Below are 17,991 nucleotides of genomic sequence, written 5' to 3'. Positions count from 1 at the left end.
ACTTTGGGACTCTCACAAGGTTGGAATTCCTTTATTTGTTTGGTTGTTTTCTGTTTAATTTTGTTTTGTTTTTTCTCCTACCTGAGCCATCATCATCAGCTCCTCACTGACACTGTTGGAGTGGGTCAGCCTCATTCTTCTCACCCCATTTCATGTATATCTGCTCATTCAGAAATCCTTCCTGTTGACACATACATGTGTAGTTTATTTGATTTTCCTGCAGGTGGTTGCAAAATTGTTAAGCTAATCTTTGTATTTGCAGTATTTGCTCTCAGATTAAAGTAAGTAAAGATCGTTCACTTGTGAGACAATATTTACACAGTGCATAAGCAAAGTCCAACACAGTCACCAGGCTTGGTTATTCTGCTTGTGTAAACAACTTGATGTTGCAATTTTCCCATTACCGTTAAATTGCCATTTTTAAGTTGTCTCAGAAACCTTCATCCTTTGAGAAATCACTGATTTAGAGAGATGTGTAAATTATGTGTGCCCTTTAACTGTGCTCTGGAAAGGGAAAACCAGTCGTGTTGTATCTAAACTGGAAGACTGCACTGAATTCCCCGGTGTTTACGTGCACAGGATTTTCATGCAAGCTGGGTTTGAGATTAAAATACTCCACTGAGATACCTTCCAATGAAATACACTGCCTCTGAATATCAAGCCATAAATTAACATTAGGAAGATTCTTGTGAATTAACAATGAGTTACTGCAGAAAAAAGTTGCCTGTTGTGAAACTAGGCTCTTCTATAATTCTCTGACATGCTGAACTAAGTCACCAAAAAGTACAATCCCAGCTTTTTTTTTGAAGTGAATTGGAATTTTACTTGTAATTTCACCAGAGACAGCACTTTCCATCATCTGAGAATCTTCAGTAGATTTATAGTAGAGTCCAAAGTGTGTGCTTCTGTTACTGTATCTGCATCTCTGATTCAGTGATTTCCAAACATTTTCACACTTTGAGCCTATTTGGCTTCAGACTTTCCCATTCTCTTCTTGTGAGTTTCTGCATTTTCCTCAGACATTAAGGCATCAACAGCCAGGGCATCTTCTCCTTTACCAGCAGCTGCAGGGAATTTCTGCTAAAGCACAAAAAACCATCATGTGCTCAAGGGCGTTTCCTGTGTTTTCTTTCTATATTTGAAATACACATTTCTGTTTGTAGGATCAGTCTCTCACCAGAACTGTCAAAAGACCCTGAGAGACCCAGGAACAAAGCTTTGGGACTCACATGAGTGTGGTAAATAGATCTGGACTTTCCCATGGATTTGTTGGATTACAGAGTGGCTTAATGCTGCCTGTATCACCCCTATGCCCCTGCCTTATTTGGTTATTTTACCCTGTATTTGGGTGAGCTTTGTTGTCTCTGTATAGGAAGCCAACTTGTGCTATATCTGGGATATGCACCCCCTGACAACAGCGATGTCGTTTCAGTGCCCTCCCTATGAAAGCATCATTAGATCTAACTAATACTCCATGTCCTTAATTAAATACCTCTGGTGCAAAGAGCTTTACCTTCTGTGCTTGGAAATTGCAGTGATTACTCCCCTGCTGAAAAAGCCTTTTTTTATTATTTTTTTGGTGTGTGTGTTTTTTTTTTTTTTTTTTTTTGAGTGATTTTGCTGGTTTAGTTGTTTGGGATTTTTTTTTTTTTTAATTATTTTTTAAAAACAGGAATCAAGCTGTTTCTCATGCCATCGTCCAGTTGCAAATTGGCCTGAGATTGACTTGTGCCATGGGCTCTGACCTCCGAAACTGCCCACTCATTTTTTTCTGAACTAATCAGCTCGATGAACTATTTACAGTTGGCTTTTGGGTCTTCTCACTGCTTTTGTGGCTGCCCCTGTCTGAGTAATTAATGACAGCGTGGCTTGTTTATGGTCTTGAGTTACTAATGCTGTTGGCTGCAAATGCATTTTTACCTCTGGGACGTGCCAGTTTCCTGGTTCTAGTCCCACCTCACCAGCCCAGGTCAATTTTTTGTGTGTAAACAGATTTATCCTGTAATAGTTGGAGAGAGACTTGGGTCATTCATCAGTCCCACAGAGAACATGCCCAGCCAGATTCTTCCCTTTTTGTGCCTGCGCAACTCAGCAGAAGTCAGAATAATTCCTACAGGACAGCTAAAATTAAAAAGAGAAAGAAAAAATGAAATGTAACCCTTTCATCTTAACTCAGGGTAGAGGCAGTGTTGATTAGAAATAAAGGTAAAGAGAAGTTACATAGCAGTAAATGATGAAGATAGTTATAAAAACATCATCTTGTGGCCATGGAAAGGGTTTGTCGGGTTATGTTCCAGGCTTGTTCTATCAGAATCATGCCAAGTGCGTCAATTCACAAGGGAAAAAACAATTTGGTCTCCTACTGCCTCTGGAAACTTGTTACAGAATCTCAGTGCATGGATAGTCAGAAGCATTCTGCTAATTTTCAAATTTAGTTTATTCATAGCTACAGTTACTTCCAGACTTCTTGGAGATAATATTGCCTTTTAGAATAAATGATTCATTTTTTCCAATTGCATAGTTCTCTAGATGTGACTTGAGTACAACCATCCTGCCACTTTTTGTATAATTTCTTTCAGAAACTGGAAAAAGTTGGTCCCATTATCTATCCACCTTTGTTGCCCAGTTTGGTTACCAGTGCCTGCTCAGTTGGGTTCACCATGGGTGGTCTCTGCCATGACAATGAATTTGAGGTGAACTTCCTTCCATTCCTCTCAATCGTTAGTAAAATTCTTCAGTTTTGCCAAGGCAGTTTGTACCAACATCTAAAAACTATCACCCTATTCTTCGTTGATAAACTGGCATCAAGGATTCTCTTAACACATCGCTCAGAGAAGAAGGACCTCAGTGGTCAGATCATGTTGTTTTCAGGATCATCATCATATGAAATTAAACCAGGTGAGAAATTTCTCAAGGTTTGAAGCTGATGAACAACTAGGAGCCAAGAGATTGCCTTTCTTTGAGAGAAGGCTGAGAGAAATTAGAGAAGTTGAAATACGCTCCCAGTTTTTCCATATTCTTTCAAAGGACTTTCCAAATAGAACCAGATGAAATAGAAATTATAGAGGTGAATGTGGTACTTTTTACTAAAAAAAGGGAGTAGATTGTTTATCACAAGCTTCTCTAGCAATTCTTTTTTTTGCTATTTTCTAGTCCCTCATATCCAGTTCAGAAAGCTCCTTGGAAATGCCTTAACCAATGGCAAAGTTGGAGTGTTGTAATGAAATGCATGTGAATGGAAATCCTTTAAGGTGTAGCTGATCACATTGTAAGATCCACTAGACTGCTTTGGCACTCTGATTTCCAAATAAACTCAATACGAGTTACATTAATATTTGAAGGCAGCTTCTGAAATTCTCTGAAATTGCTGCATGGACAAAAGGAAGCCCGCAAAAACTGGTAACTCTTAACCTCCATCTTGTTTGCATTTCTGTAGTGAAAATTGGCCTTTTTGGAAGGAAAGGAAAATTGCCTAGGGTAGAGAATGGTTCACAACCTTGTTGATTTGCAGGTCTTTGTAGCCAGTTGGTGTCTGTTTACTGCACTGCTGTAACAAACATTATGTGGTATCCCCTGCCCTGAGACTACCTGGAGAACCATCAGGAATTTCTGCATTCATTATTAGCTCTGACCAGCTTTGGTTTGGCCATTCTTTCATTTCATAGCACAGCCAACTAAATTCTACTAATTTCTGTATGGAAGCCAAAGTCCATAGATTTGTCTATGAAATAAGATGTTGCACTGTACCGTTGCTAGAGAGAATATTTTTTCTTGCTGCTTATCCTTGGTTTTGTACAATGTAAGGAATTTTCTGTCCTCTTTGGGAAGACCTTTTTCCATCTTTCCCAAAGAGGCTGTATATGTATCTTCATTCTTTGTTAGCAGAACAGACTGCCGGGAATGGAAAAACAATTGTAAAAGTCCCTTTTGTTTTATATAGAAAAAAAGGATGTTTTTTACACTCAATGATGAAGTGCATGCAGCAAACAGTTTTTATAACAGCAAGATGAAGTTGTGCCCTATCGTACTTGTCTTGGGGATGCTGGTTATACAGAGCAAGACCTATCTGTGTCAACTGAAATTTTATGACTTTGTTTTGGTGAGTGTTTTTGTTTAATTTGGCAACTGGTTAGAGGTCCTACAAGCAGGAGAGGCAGGGAATGATGCCAAGAGACAGGTTCAGATTCTTTGAGCTCTGGGCAGTGTTTTACATGGTAACTCCACTGACCGCAGCAAATAACACATATTTGCAGCCCTTGAAGTATGTGTAGAAGGAGCCTGCACCAATTTGTATGTTTTAATTATAGATGTTCTACCCACCTTCCTAATTGCTCCTTCATTAAGAAGTAGCTTGTTGTTTCTTATTTCCCTAGAAGCTAAAAATAATCAACTTTTGTTTTGTTTCTGTAAATATTTTTCTTTTGCCCTTGAGGAGATAATTATTTCTATTGTTGCATGAAGATGCTGGCCAATACAGGAGGAATAATTAGAGCAGATGGCTGCAAATACTTTCCTTGTAAAAGGCATCTATTGTAATAAAATACCTCCCCTCCTCTTTTGTCTCCACATACATGTTTTTCTTTACTTCAGGTGGATGCGGGTTTGGTGGGTGGGGTGTAAATCTTTTCCTTGATGTATTAAACCAAGGAGCTGTCAAGAGTTCACAGCCTGGAAAGTGAACTGAGAGCCCTGTATCCATCACTGAAATTGGAGTGTTTTCAAATGTGACATTGGAGTCCTGGGTCTACAGCATGTAGAAATATTTTCTGTACTCCACCACTTAAAGTGTTAAACTTGTCTCTGTTTAATTACATTGCTGATTCTTACTTTAGTTTTATAATTTCTACCTTTTTCTTATCAGAGGATGAGGGCTCTTTGTAACTGTAATAGTTGTTGCAGTTCTCTTTTTCTGGACTATAGTCCAAAAAAATCCTCACCGAACCAAGCAAACGCAAAAGTTACCACAAAGCGAGGTCAAATGATCTAGACTGCATCTAAACAGGATCTTCCCAACCCTTTTAAACCCAAAGACTGCCTCACATTCTGGGGAAGAGGGAGTTAAAAATCACCAGATAACCACGTTGTGTCAGCAGAATGACTGTTATTTACAAAAATTTGAATGAAACATCGGGGGAGTGGTCACTTACAATCCCTTCCCTTTCCGAGCTCTTTGGCAGCCTGTGTGGGAATGCGAGTACATCGCTGCTATTTATTCATTTGTTGCAGTTGTGGATGCTGTTTCTGAGCCCTGGTAGTCACAGGCACAAGCTGAGAAACTGATGCTGAGAGATCATGTCCCCAAAGGCTGACATAAAGGCAACCCCAGGCTGGCTGACAACAGCAGCAGCTAAAAATATAAAATGGAAAGAAATCTGCCTGAAAACAGAGAAAAAAAGCGCAGCAGGGAGCAAGTGGGTTATTTGCTGAATTGCAAGGAGATTGTGAATCTTTTATTGTATACTATTAAAACATTATTTCACCTTAATTCATTCATGGTTTTGGATCTCTAATGGTGGAGAAGCTATGGGCTTGGTACAGAAGGTATGGGCTTGAAATGAGTTGTGCATGACACACACCAAGTGGAGGAGATAAGATATTGCAGGACTGCGCTCATTGAATTTTCATGTCAGATCCTTTCCCTGGTCCTTGTGGTCTTTGGTACCTCAGGAAGAACAACTAGCTTCTTAGGGATTCCCAGTGCTTGAGGTTCCCCACCCACCTGGGGTTTCTGCCCAAATTTTGCAGGTTTGGTTCCTTACTGAGTTAGTTTTGTCTGCTGTCCTCGATTCAAAACGTGAAATGTTGCCAGGGTGGGTTTCCTATTGGTGTCTGACATGAGGGTGCATCCTGCAGAAGTTTGTGTGATGATTTTAAGTGTTCAGTTCATGCTCTACTTCTGTTCCTTGGGCTTCGATCTAGCTACTGATTTTCTTTGACCTTGCAGGAATACAACATCTTTGTGCTCTCACTCCTCCTGTTAGACCTAGCTCCAGTTGGCCACGTTCAAGCGTGAGTAATGACAGTGACACAGATGGATTCAGAGATGTTGTGGTCTCGTAAGCTTTGTTTCCTCCAGATCATCTTTCCAGCTATCTGGTATGTGCTGAAGCCAGAGTGTGAAGCTACCACCTCACTTCAGCAGCTTCAGGCAGCTCCAGCTTCAGCATTCAGGGCTTGTTTTATACCAACTCCTCTTTCCCCTATCCTAACTTTCAAGGTCCCTGCCATCAGTTGTGCCCTGTGCTGAAGCTGGAAAAAGCACACAGAGAAAATGTGCAGCTTTCCTTGGCTCTGTGGCTTCCCCTTGGTTAATTCAGAAAGAACGCATGGGATAGAATCACAGGATCATTTCAGTTGGAAAAGACCCTCAGGATTGAGTCCAACCATAACCCAACCTAACTCTAGCACTAAACCATGTCCCTCAGAATCTCATCTAAACGCCTTTGAAACCCCTCCAGGAATGGTGACTCCACCACTGCCCTGGGCAGTGCCCTGAATGGTCACTCAGCCATGACCTTGGTGCTTGCAGATGCTGCTGCTCTTCAGCCTTATGGAGAAGTGTTTAAATTAAACACCATAAGGTAAATGCTGTGTGCGAAGCTGGGGAAGAAAATACAAAGGGAATGAGCTTTGCTTCTATGAAAAAACAGTGAGAGGAAAGTTCTTACCATGCTCAGACACAGGTAGAGGGAAAGGAGCTGGGGTCTCTTCATGAGGAAGATGTTTAGGATATGGTCATACAGCCCTTCAAGAGATAAGATGACTATCTCACTGTTTTTTCTTGGAGGTCTCAAGTGAGTTGGTCCATCCCAGTGCTTGTGAGAACATGCTCAGCCTACAGAGCAGGAAAATCTCCCATGCCACCTGTATCATGCAGAAACAGTGGTATTCGGTGCGTGTAGCATGGGCTACAACCTGTCCCATAGGTTAGTGCACCATGAACTGCTTAAAAGGAGCTGGACATAACCACCACCATTCAGCAAAGGAACTCAGAGAGTCCATTGGAGTTGGAAACTGCACTGTGCTTTTCTCCCAGAAAACAGGGAGAGGGTGATCGTATGGGATTCAGAAGGTCCAGGCAAACTGTACTTGTGATTTGGGGCAGCTGACCATTTCACTGGCCTCGTGCTGGATCACACCTTCTTCTTTCAAAGGTCTTCAGGAGGTGCTCTTTCATCTTAGGGAAGGGTGTAGGACTGCGAGAGAAGGGTCGCTGAATAAAATCTTCTGCTATCTCATTTCTCTCCATCAGTTCAATGTCTTTCCTTAGTTCCTACAGAGCTGCTTTCCCTATAACCCCCCACAACCCCTATGCATTCTTCTACTCTGTGGTAATGTAAAATATTTTCTTTGAGCAACCCCCCTTTTCTCTCTTCAGATTCTTTGGATTTATTATCTCCATGATAATTCTAGGATCGTATAAGCGATTATAAACAGCTCTTGGTACTGTGTTATTAGTTATGTTAATCTGTTTATATTTTTTTTTTAAAAAAAAGATAATACAAATCAGAAATCAGCTGAAAGATGCACATGCAGGAGATGCACATGGCAGCAGACTAAGCCTGTCTTCTCCTCACTGGAAACCTGTAGGTATGGTCTGGGTGGAAAAATAGAGATATTTATGACCTTAACGAACTCATTTTCTGCCTCTGTATAATCATTATTGTGTAGTAAACTTTCTTTCAAACAATAAAATCCATCTTTATTTAGCTTGATGGTGTAGGGACTGCCTCTTACTGTGGTCACTTGTATCTTCTAAATAACAGAGCACTTCGTTGCAGTGTATTTGTAGATTTTCTGAGTTATATTCTTAAGATCATTGATAGTTCTTAGTTCCTCAGATGGTTTCAACCTTTCCTTGTGCCTTATTACACTGGCATGTCTGAACTACTGGCTTTTTTGCCAGAGGGTATTGGTAAACTGAATGGGTGCAGAGTCTTCTAAGGTGACAGCAGAAACCTAGAAAGAATAGCTTAAACACTGAGATACAGAGAAAATCTTAAATGAAGAACTAAGATGTTTTCCAGTTAGAAAAGAGAGCCAACTTAAAAAAAGTCAAATTCAGAAGAGTTTATTCTTGCAAGAATTCTTCTCTTGCAGGACTTCTAACAACAGTTTACTGAGTTTTTGGTGCTAGCAAGAAATGCGGTCTGATACATTCTTTATGCCCTTGTTTTTCCACTAGAGTTAATTGGAGGCTTCTAAGAGACTTGAGGGGGTCAGGGTGATGTCAGAGTGGCTTTAAGCAATTTAAAAAACTTTCCTAACAAAATATTCTATGAATCCCACCATTTCACAACTGTATCATGCAGTATTTTGCTAGTGGCATTGATTGAGTTGTTGCCAGACAGAAGTTTATGGAATTTGTAATTTTGTGCTACAGTTGGCTTGATAAGCAGTGTATCTGGGAAACGTGTGTCTTTCTATGTGCTGTAGCCTCCTCTGTCCCCTGCTCTGAGATAAAAACAAGTTTAATTAGCTCCTTTTTCAGCGGGTCTATTGTGTACCTTTGTATATTGTGTATAATCTGGTTCAAAGCAGTATCAGTGAAGAGTAATTCACGGCATCTCTGGAAAGGCAGTTGGTGAAGGTAAACCTCATTTCAGCTGGAATTTTGTCCTAAATCTCTGAAATATGTAAATATGTGTTTGCAAGTAATGAAGACGGGATTTATCCTATTACACTTAGCAACCATGGATAAATTGTACTCTCTGTGACATTTGTGTACAGATGTGAAGGCTTATCTGTGCTTTGGTAATGATGGTGTTCACTCCCTCTGACGCCAGAGATTTAACTCCCCAGATGTTTTCACTGTGCATGTTAATGCAGTCCCAGGTTTCAGTCTAAAGTGAACCAAATAATTCCCTTTGTAGCAAAGTGGTAGAGTGGGACAGGAGATAGAAAATACCAGCATCTATACCCCACAGACAGGATTGACAGAAAGCAGTTGTATAATTTAGCCTGGGAACTGACACCTATTCCCTGGTGTAAATAATTAGGACAGTAGTCACCATATAATAGTTACCTGACTGCTCTAGGTGCTATGGTAAATGTTGTATAGAACATCAGGCACATAAAGCTTAAACTGACAATAGCACAGTCGAAAGAATAACTATCATAACATCACCAGTATTGATTCACCTAAACCACAGACATGGAGCAAAAGCTTTAATGCACGTGATGGAGAAAATGATTGAAAATGGAGTAACTATATTTTACTTTTGTATTGTGGTAATTTTTTCCACTGCTGTTTCGGATTAGCATAATCCAGTGAGGACCACAAATATTTCCATGTCTGGTTTCTTCCCCTACCTCAGATCAGCTGAGGCTGTTCTCACTAGTTCACATGCTAGTCCTAAAAAATATGTTATGAACGCCTATGTCCACACTTGTGCACCCACATCCATGCAAAAGTACGTACACATTCCTCAATAAACTGGTCAAACTTTCACTGTGAAGTTCTTGCTTAAAGTTTAGAGGTGAAGAGGAACCATGACTTGAAACAGGCGGGCATCATTTTGCCACTGCTCATCACGAGTCAGCCTATTTGCTGTTTTCGAGTTATTCAGTGGTTTATTTGGAATTGATTTGCAAGCCATGAAAGGAGAGGTGATAATAATACTGGATAAGCTGAGTGAGCTAAAAAGGTATTTGAAAGTAGGAATGTCTCTCTAAATGTGGACAAGCGGCAGGAGAGCCTTTGAAAAAATTTGGAAAGCAAAGTATTGCCCATCTAGCTGGGTGTTTCAATTCTGAACTCCGCAGGCTATTTTTCTGACAATGCCAGGAATTAACGTGCAGTTCTGCCTTTTGAGAGGCAGAGAGAGACACACACCAGGAAATCTGCGGACTTTCCGCAGCCAGACCTGCAGCGAGCCCCTCATTAACCAGAATAGAACAAGAGGCAACCCCAAATTGTGAAGGGCATTTCTGAAAGCTGTGAACCTCTCTGACCCCGATGTCCCTTCATCCCTTGACGTTGAATCCCATTGGGAAAGCAGTCAAAGTGGCGTTGTCTTCTCTTCCACCGCGTTCTTGGCAAGCTGGGTTCCCGAAGGGTGGAAAGGGTGAGTTTTGAACCTCTCTGGGTCTTTTTCTTTCCAGCTCGCCCTCCAGTTTTGTGGCCGGTGGGACGAGGACTCCAGCTGGCCCGCTGGCCACCCGCCGCGAGATGGCGACAATGTCACGATAGAAGGCCGGACCCTGCTACTGGGGACCAGCACGACCACCCTCAACCTGCTGCATCTCAAAGGTCTGCACAAGGAGGGGTTCAGTGCTCTTGTTCCTCCAGGGCTGGAGTTTTTAATGGCTGTGATCTCCCCTTCCCTTGCCCAGCTCCTGCATTGAGGAGAAACCTGGTCGGATAAGCTGAGTCTGCTCTTGGGAGATGCTCTTGGGGGCCGGGAGAAGCGTTTAATTATTATGTATGCAGAAGGCATTGTTTATGCCGTTTGAGGCATATTGACAATATGTGTAGGAAGGCTTTTTTTTTCCTTTTTCTTTCCCCCAACTACTGAAAACACCGCTGTCCTGAGTGGTGTTCAGTGATAATGGCAGCGCTGATAACAATAATCAACGCGATTTTGTTTGGCATTTTTGAGGGAAGCGTGTTGCAAAAACCTTTACAAAATTAACGATGTTACAGAGGCCACAGCTACTGAATGTAATAAATAATCCAATATCCTAGAACATGGTTGGTGGAGAGTAAATAACCAAGCACCATTATGAGGGTTTGCAGGGTTCACATACCCTGGGATAGATTCAGCATAAGTGTCAGAAGTTATATCTCTGTGGGTGTCGAAGTAAGAATTAAAATTACTAGTCATTCAGTAACAGAAATAGTCCTCCCAGAAAATTAGGCCCTGGTTGTGAAAACAGTTGTGCACATGCTTGGTATTAAGTGAATTAGTTGTTCTGGTGACATTGCTTACTTGAAGTTAAGCCTATGTGTAAGCCCCTACTGAAATGAAGCTCAAAAAATAGAACGAGAACGTTTTATATGTTTAAGGACCTGAGATTTTGCTGGTAAAAATGATTTATATTCAAAGGATGCTAAAGGTGTTAGCTTTTCATTGAGATGATGATGAAAAACTTGCATTTGACAATTATATTTTAATCTGTCTTTGAATTATTGTTCTATTAAAAAAAAAAAAAAAACAAACAACAAAACATACTTTGCAAGTTTGTCCCTATTATGAAAATATTTCCAAAAAAAGATTGAACTTGCTCAGTCTAAGTTCAGAGATTTTAAAGAATTGCTACATCTAGTATTATTCATGAAAAAAAAAAAAGAGTAAGAATTTGAGATTTAAAAAAATCTGAAAGATTTAGTACCATTTTCTTCCTTCTCTTTCCCAGTGACATTCTTAAATCTGGAGGATGCAAGATCCTTCTTAACCCCAGTGTGATTAGTAGAGGAGACAGGTCGCCGTCCCAGATCTGTCAGAATGGCTGCAAATCTGAATAGGGATTTTGGGGCTCAATCTCTGACTTTGTGAAGAAGCAGGGCATAATATTACACCAGAAACCCTTTGAACTTCGGGTCTACTCAAAGGCACATTTCATCTATGAGTCAGCACTCGTGAAGCAAATGGAGGTCTGATTGAATTTAATGAAGTCTGGAGCAGTATCTTTATGGCTTTGGCTCATCTGACATTCAAATCATTGCTCCTATTTATCATTTTTTCCAAGAAGCTTGGTTTATACTGTAGATTCAGTTAGGAAAGCAGCACTAAAATATTCAAGATGCTGTTATTTTCAGCATTGCAACATGCTAAACACAGGAACCAAACCCTTTAGAACCGGAAACCTACATGATAATTGTTAATCTGAGCTTCACCTTTGCTGAAGTTTACTTGTTGCATCTACCGCACTTACATGGGTGGTTTGATTATATTTGGAGTCAAGACATTACAGAATCACAGAATTCCAGAATGTCAGGGATTGGAAGGGACCTGGAAAACTCATCCAGTGCAATCCCCCCGGTGGAGCAGGAACACCCAGCTGAGGTTCCACAGGAAGGTGTCCAGGCGGGTTTGAATGTCTGCAGAGAAGGAGACTCCACAACCTCCCTGGGCAACCTGGTCCAGGCTCTGGCACCCTCACTGGGAAGAAGTTTCTTCTCCTATTTAAGTGGAACCTCCTGTGTTCCTGTTTGCACCCATTGCCCTTTGTCCTATCACTGGTTGTCACCAAGAAGAGCCTGGCTCCATCCTCCTGACACTCACCCTTTCCATATTGATAACCAGGAATGAGGTCATTCCTCAATCTCCTCTTCTCCAAGCTCAAGAGTCCCAGCTCCCTCAGCCTTTCCTCACACGGGAGATGCTCCACTCCCTTCAGCATCTTGGTTGCCCTGCACTGGACTCTCTCCAGCAGTTTCCTGTCCTTCTGGAACTGAGAGACCAGAACTGGACACAATATTCCAGGTGTGGTCTCCCCAAGGCAGAGTAGAGGGGCAGGAGAACCTCTCTGACCTACTGACCACCTCCCTTCTAATCCACCCCAGGTTCCATTTGCCTTCCTGGCCACAAGGGCACAGTGCTGGCTCATGCTCACCCTGCTGTCCCCAGGACCCCCAAGTCCCTTTCCCCTACACTGCTCTCTAATAGGTCATTCCCCAACTCATACTGGAACCTGGGGATGTTCCTGCCCAGGCATGCCGAAATCTACTCTGATCTGAGAATGAGTTGAATTCATCTTTCCCAACCTTACCTTTCTTTAAGTTGTCCAGCTCAGGGAAGTTTAGGCTCCTGTATTGATAGAAACATGCACCACCAAAGGCTTGCTTATCTTAAATAGAGATATCCATCTTCAGATGTATCATAGTTAGGTGATCCCCTTAGAGTAGCAACTACGTGATTCTGTGGACATGTCAAATAACTACTAAGCTTATCCAACTGCAGGATGGGCATGGCAATAAACCCCTCACCTGTAGGTGGGTGTAGCTCAGTGCTTTCATCAAAGTATCCCATTCCTCTTCTAGTTGGAGAGTTTTTCTTTGCTGGAGCTGGAGAACATGCTTGAATTCTAGTTCTGCTCCCTTTGATTTTCAGGAGTCAGCATCAGGCTCTCTGCATACTCACCAGCTGAAAATGTAACAGATTTATGGATGAAAAAAAACCTCTAATGCTACTGAGTCTGTTCTTCTGTGAAGACACTATACTGACCATTTTCTGGCTGTATCCAGCAAGCTCAACACACTTACGGGCCCATTTATTGAAATTCCTTTTTTTTTTTAAGCGATGAGTTTTAAGAATACTTCCCCTGTGGTGTCTCCTTATGATGATTTTAACACTCTGGAAATTGTTTAAAGAATATTGTAACAAGAATGTCAGCTACACGTGCAGCCTTAACGTGACCCTGCTTTGGCTGTATTAATGTATCGTGGTTCTGGTACTGACCAGACTGGACAGAAGATCTGGAGGCCAAAGCAATAGGATTAGGCAGCTGGGTCCTGCTCATTGCCATGGGGACTCAGCAGCTTCTGCCTCCCCCTCAACAAGCGGAGCTTGAACACGTGGTTATTGGTAGTGGAAAGTTTAATAGCCAGACTGTGAAACTGCTCAGACAATACTGATTGAGGAAGAGATACAAGATAGACAGATTGTAGATAACTCTGTAAATTCAGCAGATTGCAGTTAATTTGGAAACCCGACGTCACAAGTATGGAAATATTTATGATAACCCAGGACACATGGAAATTTCCTTTGCGTGGAGCTTGCATTTGAGCAACTCCTTTGAGTTTGATGGTTTGGTATCTCAGACATACGCTATTGTCTTTGTCTGAACTTATAGTGCTCCAGGGAGATCTGGAGACCAAGCAAGCTGCCTGGTGTTTCAGGAGTACCGTGGGGATGAATTTTGGGGTGACACTGTCAGTGTCCATTGGTGGGGTTGAAGACCCCCAGTTGCCTTTGCAATGGCAACTTTGAGATGGCCATCCTTGCAGGCATAAGGGAGAAGATTGCTTTGGATTCTATTCTAGAGAAGTCCAAATATCACTTGTCTTTCTCTCCCTTGTGGGCATTGCTTTATCTTAGCATTCCTATTGAAAACAGCATCCGTGGCCTGACTCTAGGCCGAGGCTTTGAAAAGATATGATCCACTTCATGTGCCTCTAAAAACTGTGCACCCATTCTCCAAAAATACCACAGTTAACAGGAGTGGTTTTAAATTTATCAATTTATTTTTTAAAATTTTATTTTCAAACTATGAGATATCAAGGGAAAAATTTAAAAAAGAGAGAACTGATAATCCCCAAAGATACACATGACATTGTCAGTTATTACCTGATTTTTGAACCTATGTCCAAAGAGCAATGCTTATCCATCAATATTTTGCATCTCTCTTGTAATCCATGCTCAGATCAGGCTGTGGCTAGAATGGATCCCATAAGTGGATCTGGGGAGGAGTGAAATCCAAGTATTGATTTTGCTTGACTTTTTTCCAAGGCTTTGATGCTTTTAGCAAAGAGCATCAAATATTAGCTGATACACCTACCTAAGTAACTATCAAATAAGAAGTGCTTCAGCAGCTGCTGATGATGACTGAGTTCAAATTCAGCAAAAAAAGGAAAAAGCTTTTCCCTCTGTTATCCTGTCTATGGCATCAACCAGTCCTTAAACTGGGTTTAAAATCCCTTGTCAGTAAGTATGGGTGGAAACCATTTGTGTTGCAATGTTTTCTATACCATTTTGCTCAAACAATTTGGGATCTGCATTGTGATACTTTTTGCAGGCAGTTTCTAGTTCATATTTTCTTTTTTTAATCAGGCAGAGACATTACAATTAAAATACCGTAAAAGCGATTCTGGCAGTATTGCAATAAGCATGTTTTTTAATTAAAGAAAGAACATGGTATGTACAAATAGTACCAGCTAATGGGAAATTTCATCCAATGTATTTTTTAATTGAGATTTAAAAGGAAGAAAAGTCAGGCCCATTTCTCACTGTTGTGGTGTGATATTTTCCTGTGCTGTTACAGTGAGGTGTACCAAGTCTGCAGTAATTAAAATCTCAGACTCTTAAAGTCCCGTCTGTTTTCATGGGAAAAAAATGAATGGCATAAGTTCTTGTATTTGTTAGTATAGTTTTCTGGCAGGAATTCAGTGTTGTTCAGTAGGGTGCAATTCAGAGAGATGGCCATTCCTGGATAAAGGGTTTTAAGGTCCCAAATCTGTAGCAATTTGTTGTTTTTTTTCATTTGTTTCCCCACCTCCTAACCCTGGTTCATGTTTCGGCATGGGCAGCAGGTTTCTCTTTCTTATCCTGTTGTGCAGCAGGTACATCAGATTCCCAGGGCTCTTGCTTGCCAATAAAATTGAATTTCCACAACTTCAGTAGCTCTTGAGACTCCTCTGGGTCATTGCAGGATGAGCAGATCAATGGAGGTTAATCCTGGCTGAGGAACCACACTCAGCTCCAGCAGAGACCAGGTTGAAACCTGAGGCATGGAAGGAGGGGATGTGTTTCTTTGAGGGAAGTAGATGCTGCCTCTAACCATGGGATTGAAAGATCTGCTGAGTCTGTCTCCATCTGTCCTGGACACTAGTCATGTCCTCATTACAGTAGCAGCTTCCTGCTGCTGGTGGATCGGTCCTCATGCACTTTTTTGTAGTACAGAAACACGGACATTGTGACCTGTGCAGGCTGGAAAGTGAGGTACAGGTCTTACAGTCATAGAATCATTTTGTTTGAAAGAGACCCTCAGGGTGATCAAGTCCAACCATAGCCTAACTCTAGCACTAAACCATGTCTCTAAGAACCTCGTCTGAATGACTTTTAAACCCCTCCAGGGATGGTGACTCCACCACTGACCTGGGCAGCCTGTTCAATGCCCGACAGCCCTTTTTGTGAAGAATATTTTCCTAATATCCAATCCAAACCTCCCCTGGTGTATCTTGAGGTCATTTCCTCTTGTCCTGTCATTTGCTACTTGGGATAAAAGACCAACACTCTTCTTATGGTTCATAGAATCATAGAGTAGTTTGGGTGGGAGGGGACCTTCAAAGCCACCCCTGCCATGAGCAGGGACATCTTCACCAGCTCAGGTTGCTCAGAGCCCCATCCAGCCTGGCCTGGGATGTCTCCAGGGATGGGGCATCCACCACCTCTCTGCCCAACCTGGGACAGGCTCTCACCACCCTCAGTGTCAAAAATTTCTTCCTCATGTCTGACCTGAATCTCCCCTCCTTTAGCTTAAAACCATCACCCTTTGTCCTATCGCAACAGGCCCTGCCAAAAAGTCTGTCCCCATCTTTCTTATTGGTTCGTTTTAAGTCTGAAAAGGCCTCACTAAGGTCTCCCCAGAGCTTCTCTTCTCCAGCTGAACACCCCAATTCTCTCAACCTGTCCTCCCAGCAGAGCTGTTCCAGCCTCGGATCATTTCTGGGGCTCCTCTGGCCCCTCTCCAGCAGCTCCATGTGTGTCCTGTGCTGAGGACCCAGAGCTGGACCAGCGCTGCAGGGGGGTCTCACCAGAGCAGACCAGAGGGGTGGAATCACCTCCCTCATCAGTCAACTTGTATGACTCATCTAAAAGCCACATGACCATGTCAACGGGGTGCAAGAAACAGGTCCATGAAATAATCAGTTGTTCATATTTAAGGCTCACAGAATCTACTCCTCTTCCTCTACACAGGAGGATCTTTGTTTTATTTTACTTTGTTTACCACTCAGGGATGCTTACCAGAAATACATCTCCACCCTGTCTCATGGGGGATCCTGTGGCTTTGTCATGTGAAACACCAAGTGAGAGCAACGGGTAAGAGCAATGTGGGAAGATTTGTTATCCGTGGTTGCAGGGTGGCCACAGCAAACCAAAGCAGATCGTCATTGCGTGGCCATGGGAGAGGGCAGTTCGGTTGAGGAGATGACCTCTCAGTCAGCAAATCCTTTTTTACAGAGATGAGGTTTTCTCTTAATTGAAGGGGTGCGATGCAGTGGTGATACGTAAGACAATTCTATTGATGCATTACTAATAACTGGGCAAGTATAGAGTCTTGCATCTGGGTAGCAACAACCTCAGGTTCCAGTATAAGCTGGGGAACAACCTGTTAGAGAGCAGTGTAGGGGAAAGGGACCTGGGGTCCTGGGAGCAGCAGGGTGACCATGAGCCAGCACTGGGCCCTTGTGGCCAGGAAGGCAAATGGTATCTGAGGTGGGTTAGAAGGGGGTGGTCAGTAGGTCAGAGAGGTTCTCCTGCCCCTCTGCTCTGCCCTGGGGAGATCACACCTGGAATATTGTGTCCAGTTCTGGTCTCTCAGTTCCAGAAGGACAGGGAACTGCCGGAGAGAGTCCAGTGCAGGGCAACCAAGATGCTGAAGGGAGTGGAGCATCTCCCGTGTGAGGAAAGGCTGAGGGAGCTGGGACTCTTGAGCTTGGAGAGGAGGAGACTGAGGGGTGGAAGATGGTGGAGGGTCCACTCAATAGGAAAGGAACTGGAAAATAATTTAGTAACACTTTGTCAGGGGTTGTGGAATGACCCAGTCAATGCCACAGCCCGGGTATCCAGAACATTTACTATGCAAAGAGGCTGCAACATGCACTTGTGAAAAAGAAACAAAAACAAACTGACAAAAAAACCCAAATAACAAAAGACAGAGGATGTGAGAGTTGCTGGGGCAAGTTTCTCCTTGCCTGTCATGAGGATTCATGCTTTCAGACAGAATAGTTTATAGTCCTTCTCAAAAACCTCATTAAAAAAAAAAAATCCTTCTAACATAGTTGTTCTCATAATGTATAAAAGAGATGTTGATATTTCTCATTTAGGTTGTGATTTAGAGTGCTCTAGGGATTTCCCAAACTGAGAGGGAAGCAAAGTCCTCATTCCAAAGTGAAGCTTGTATGTGGAGGGCTTTTTTATTACCATGTTTTGAGGCCACACTTTGCATTCACTGACAATACCAGACTATCCTGAGAAACAGAGTCTTTTTTGTTCTAACAAGCATCTCACAAGGGAGCCAGGATAAAAGTAACTATCACCAGATTTA

The 17,991-nt window shown here is 42.2% G+C and overlaps 1 protein-coding gene across 1 annotated transcript in view; it reads left to right on the top strand.

Annotated features, from left to right (window-relative positions):
• PKHD1 (PKHD1 ciliary IPT domain containing fibrocystin/polyductin) overlaps positions 1-17,991 on the top strand; it is a 271,783-nt gene that overhangs the window by 77,367 nt on the left and 176,425 nt on the right. Inside the window, exon 36 of the mRNA XM_065834370.2 lies at positions 10,105-10,252. Within this exon, the coding sequence (XP_065690442.2) occupies positions 10,105-10,252 (148 nt within the window). The remainder of the gene's footprint in view (positions 1-10,104; positions 10,253-17,991) is intronic.

The sequence above is a fragment of the Patagioenas fasciata genome, chromosome 3, assembly GCF_037038585.1.
Source record: "Patagioenas fasciata isolate bPatFas1 chromosome 3, bPatFas1.hap1, whole genome shotgun sequence".
Classification (NCBI taxonomy): Eukaryota; Metazoa; Chordata; class Aves; order Columbiformes; family Columbidae; genus Patagioenas; species Patagioenas fasciata.
Note: the sequence above shows the minus strand (reverse complement) of the source record. Positions and strands in the feature narration are given on the sequence as shown.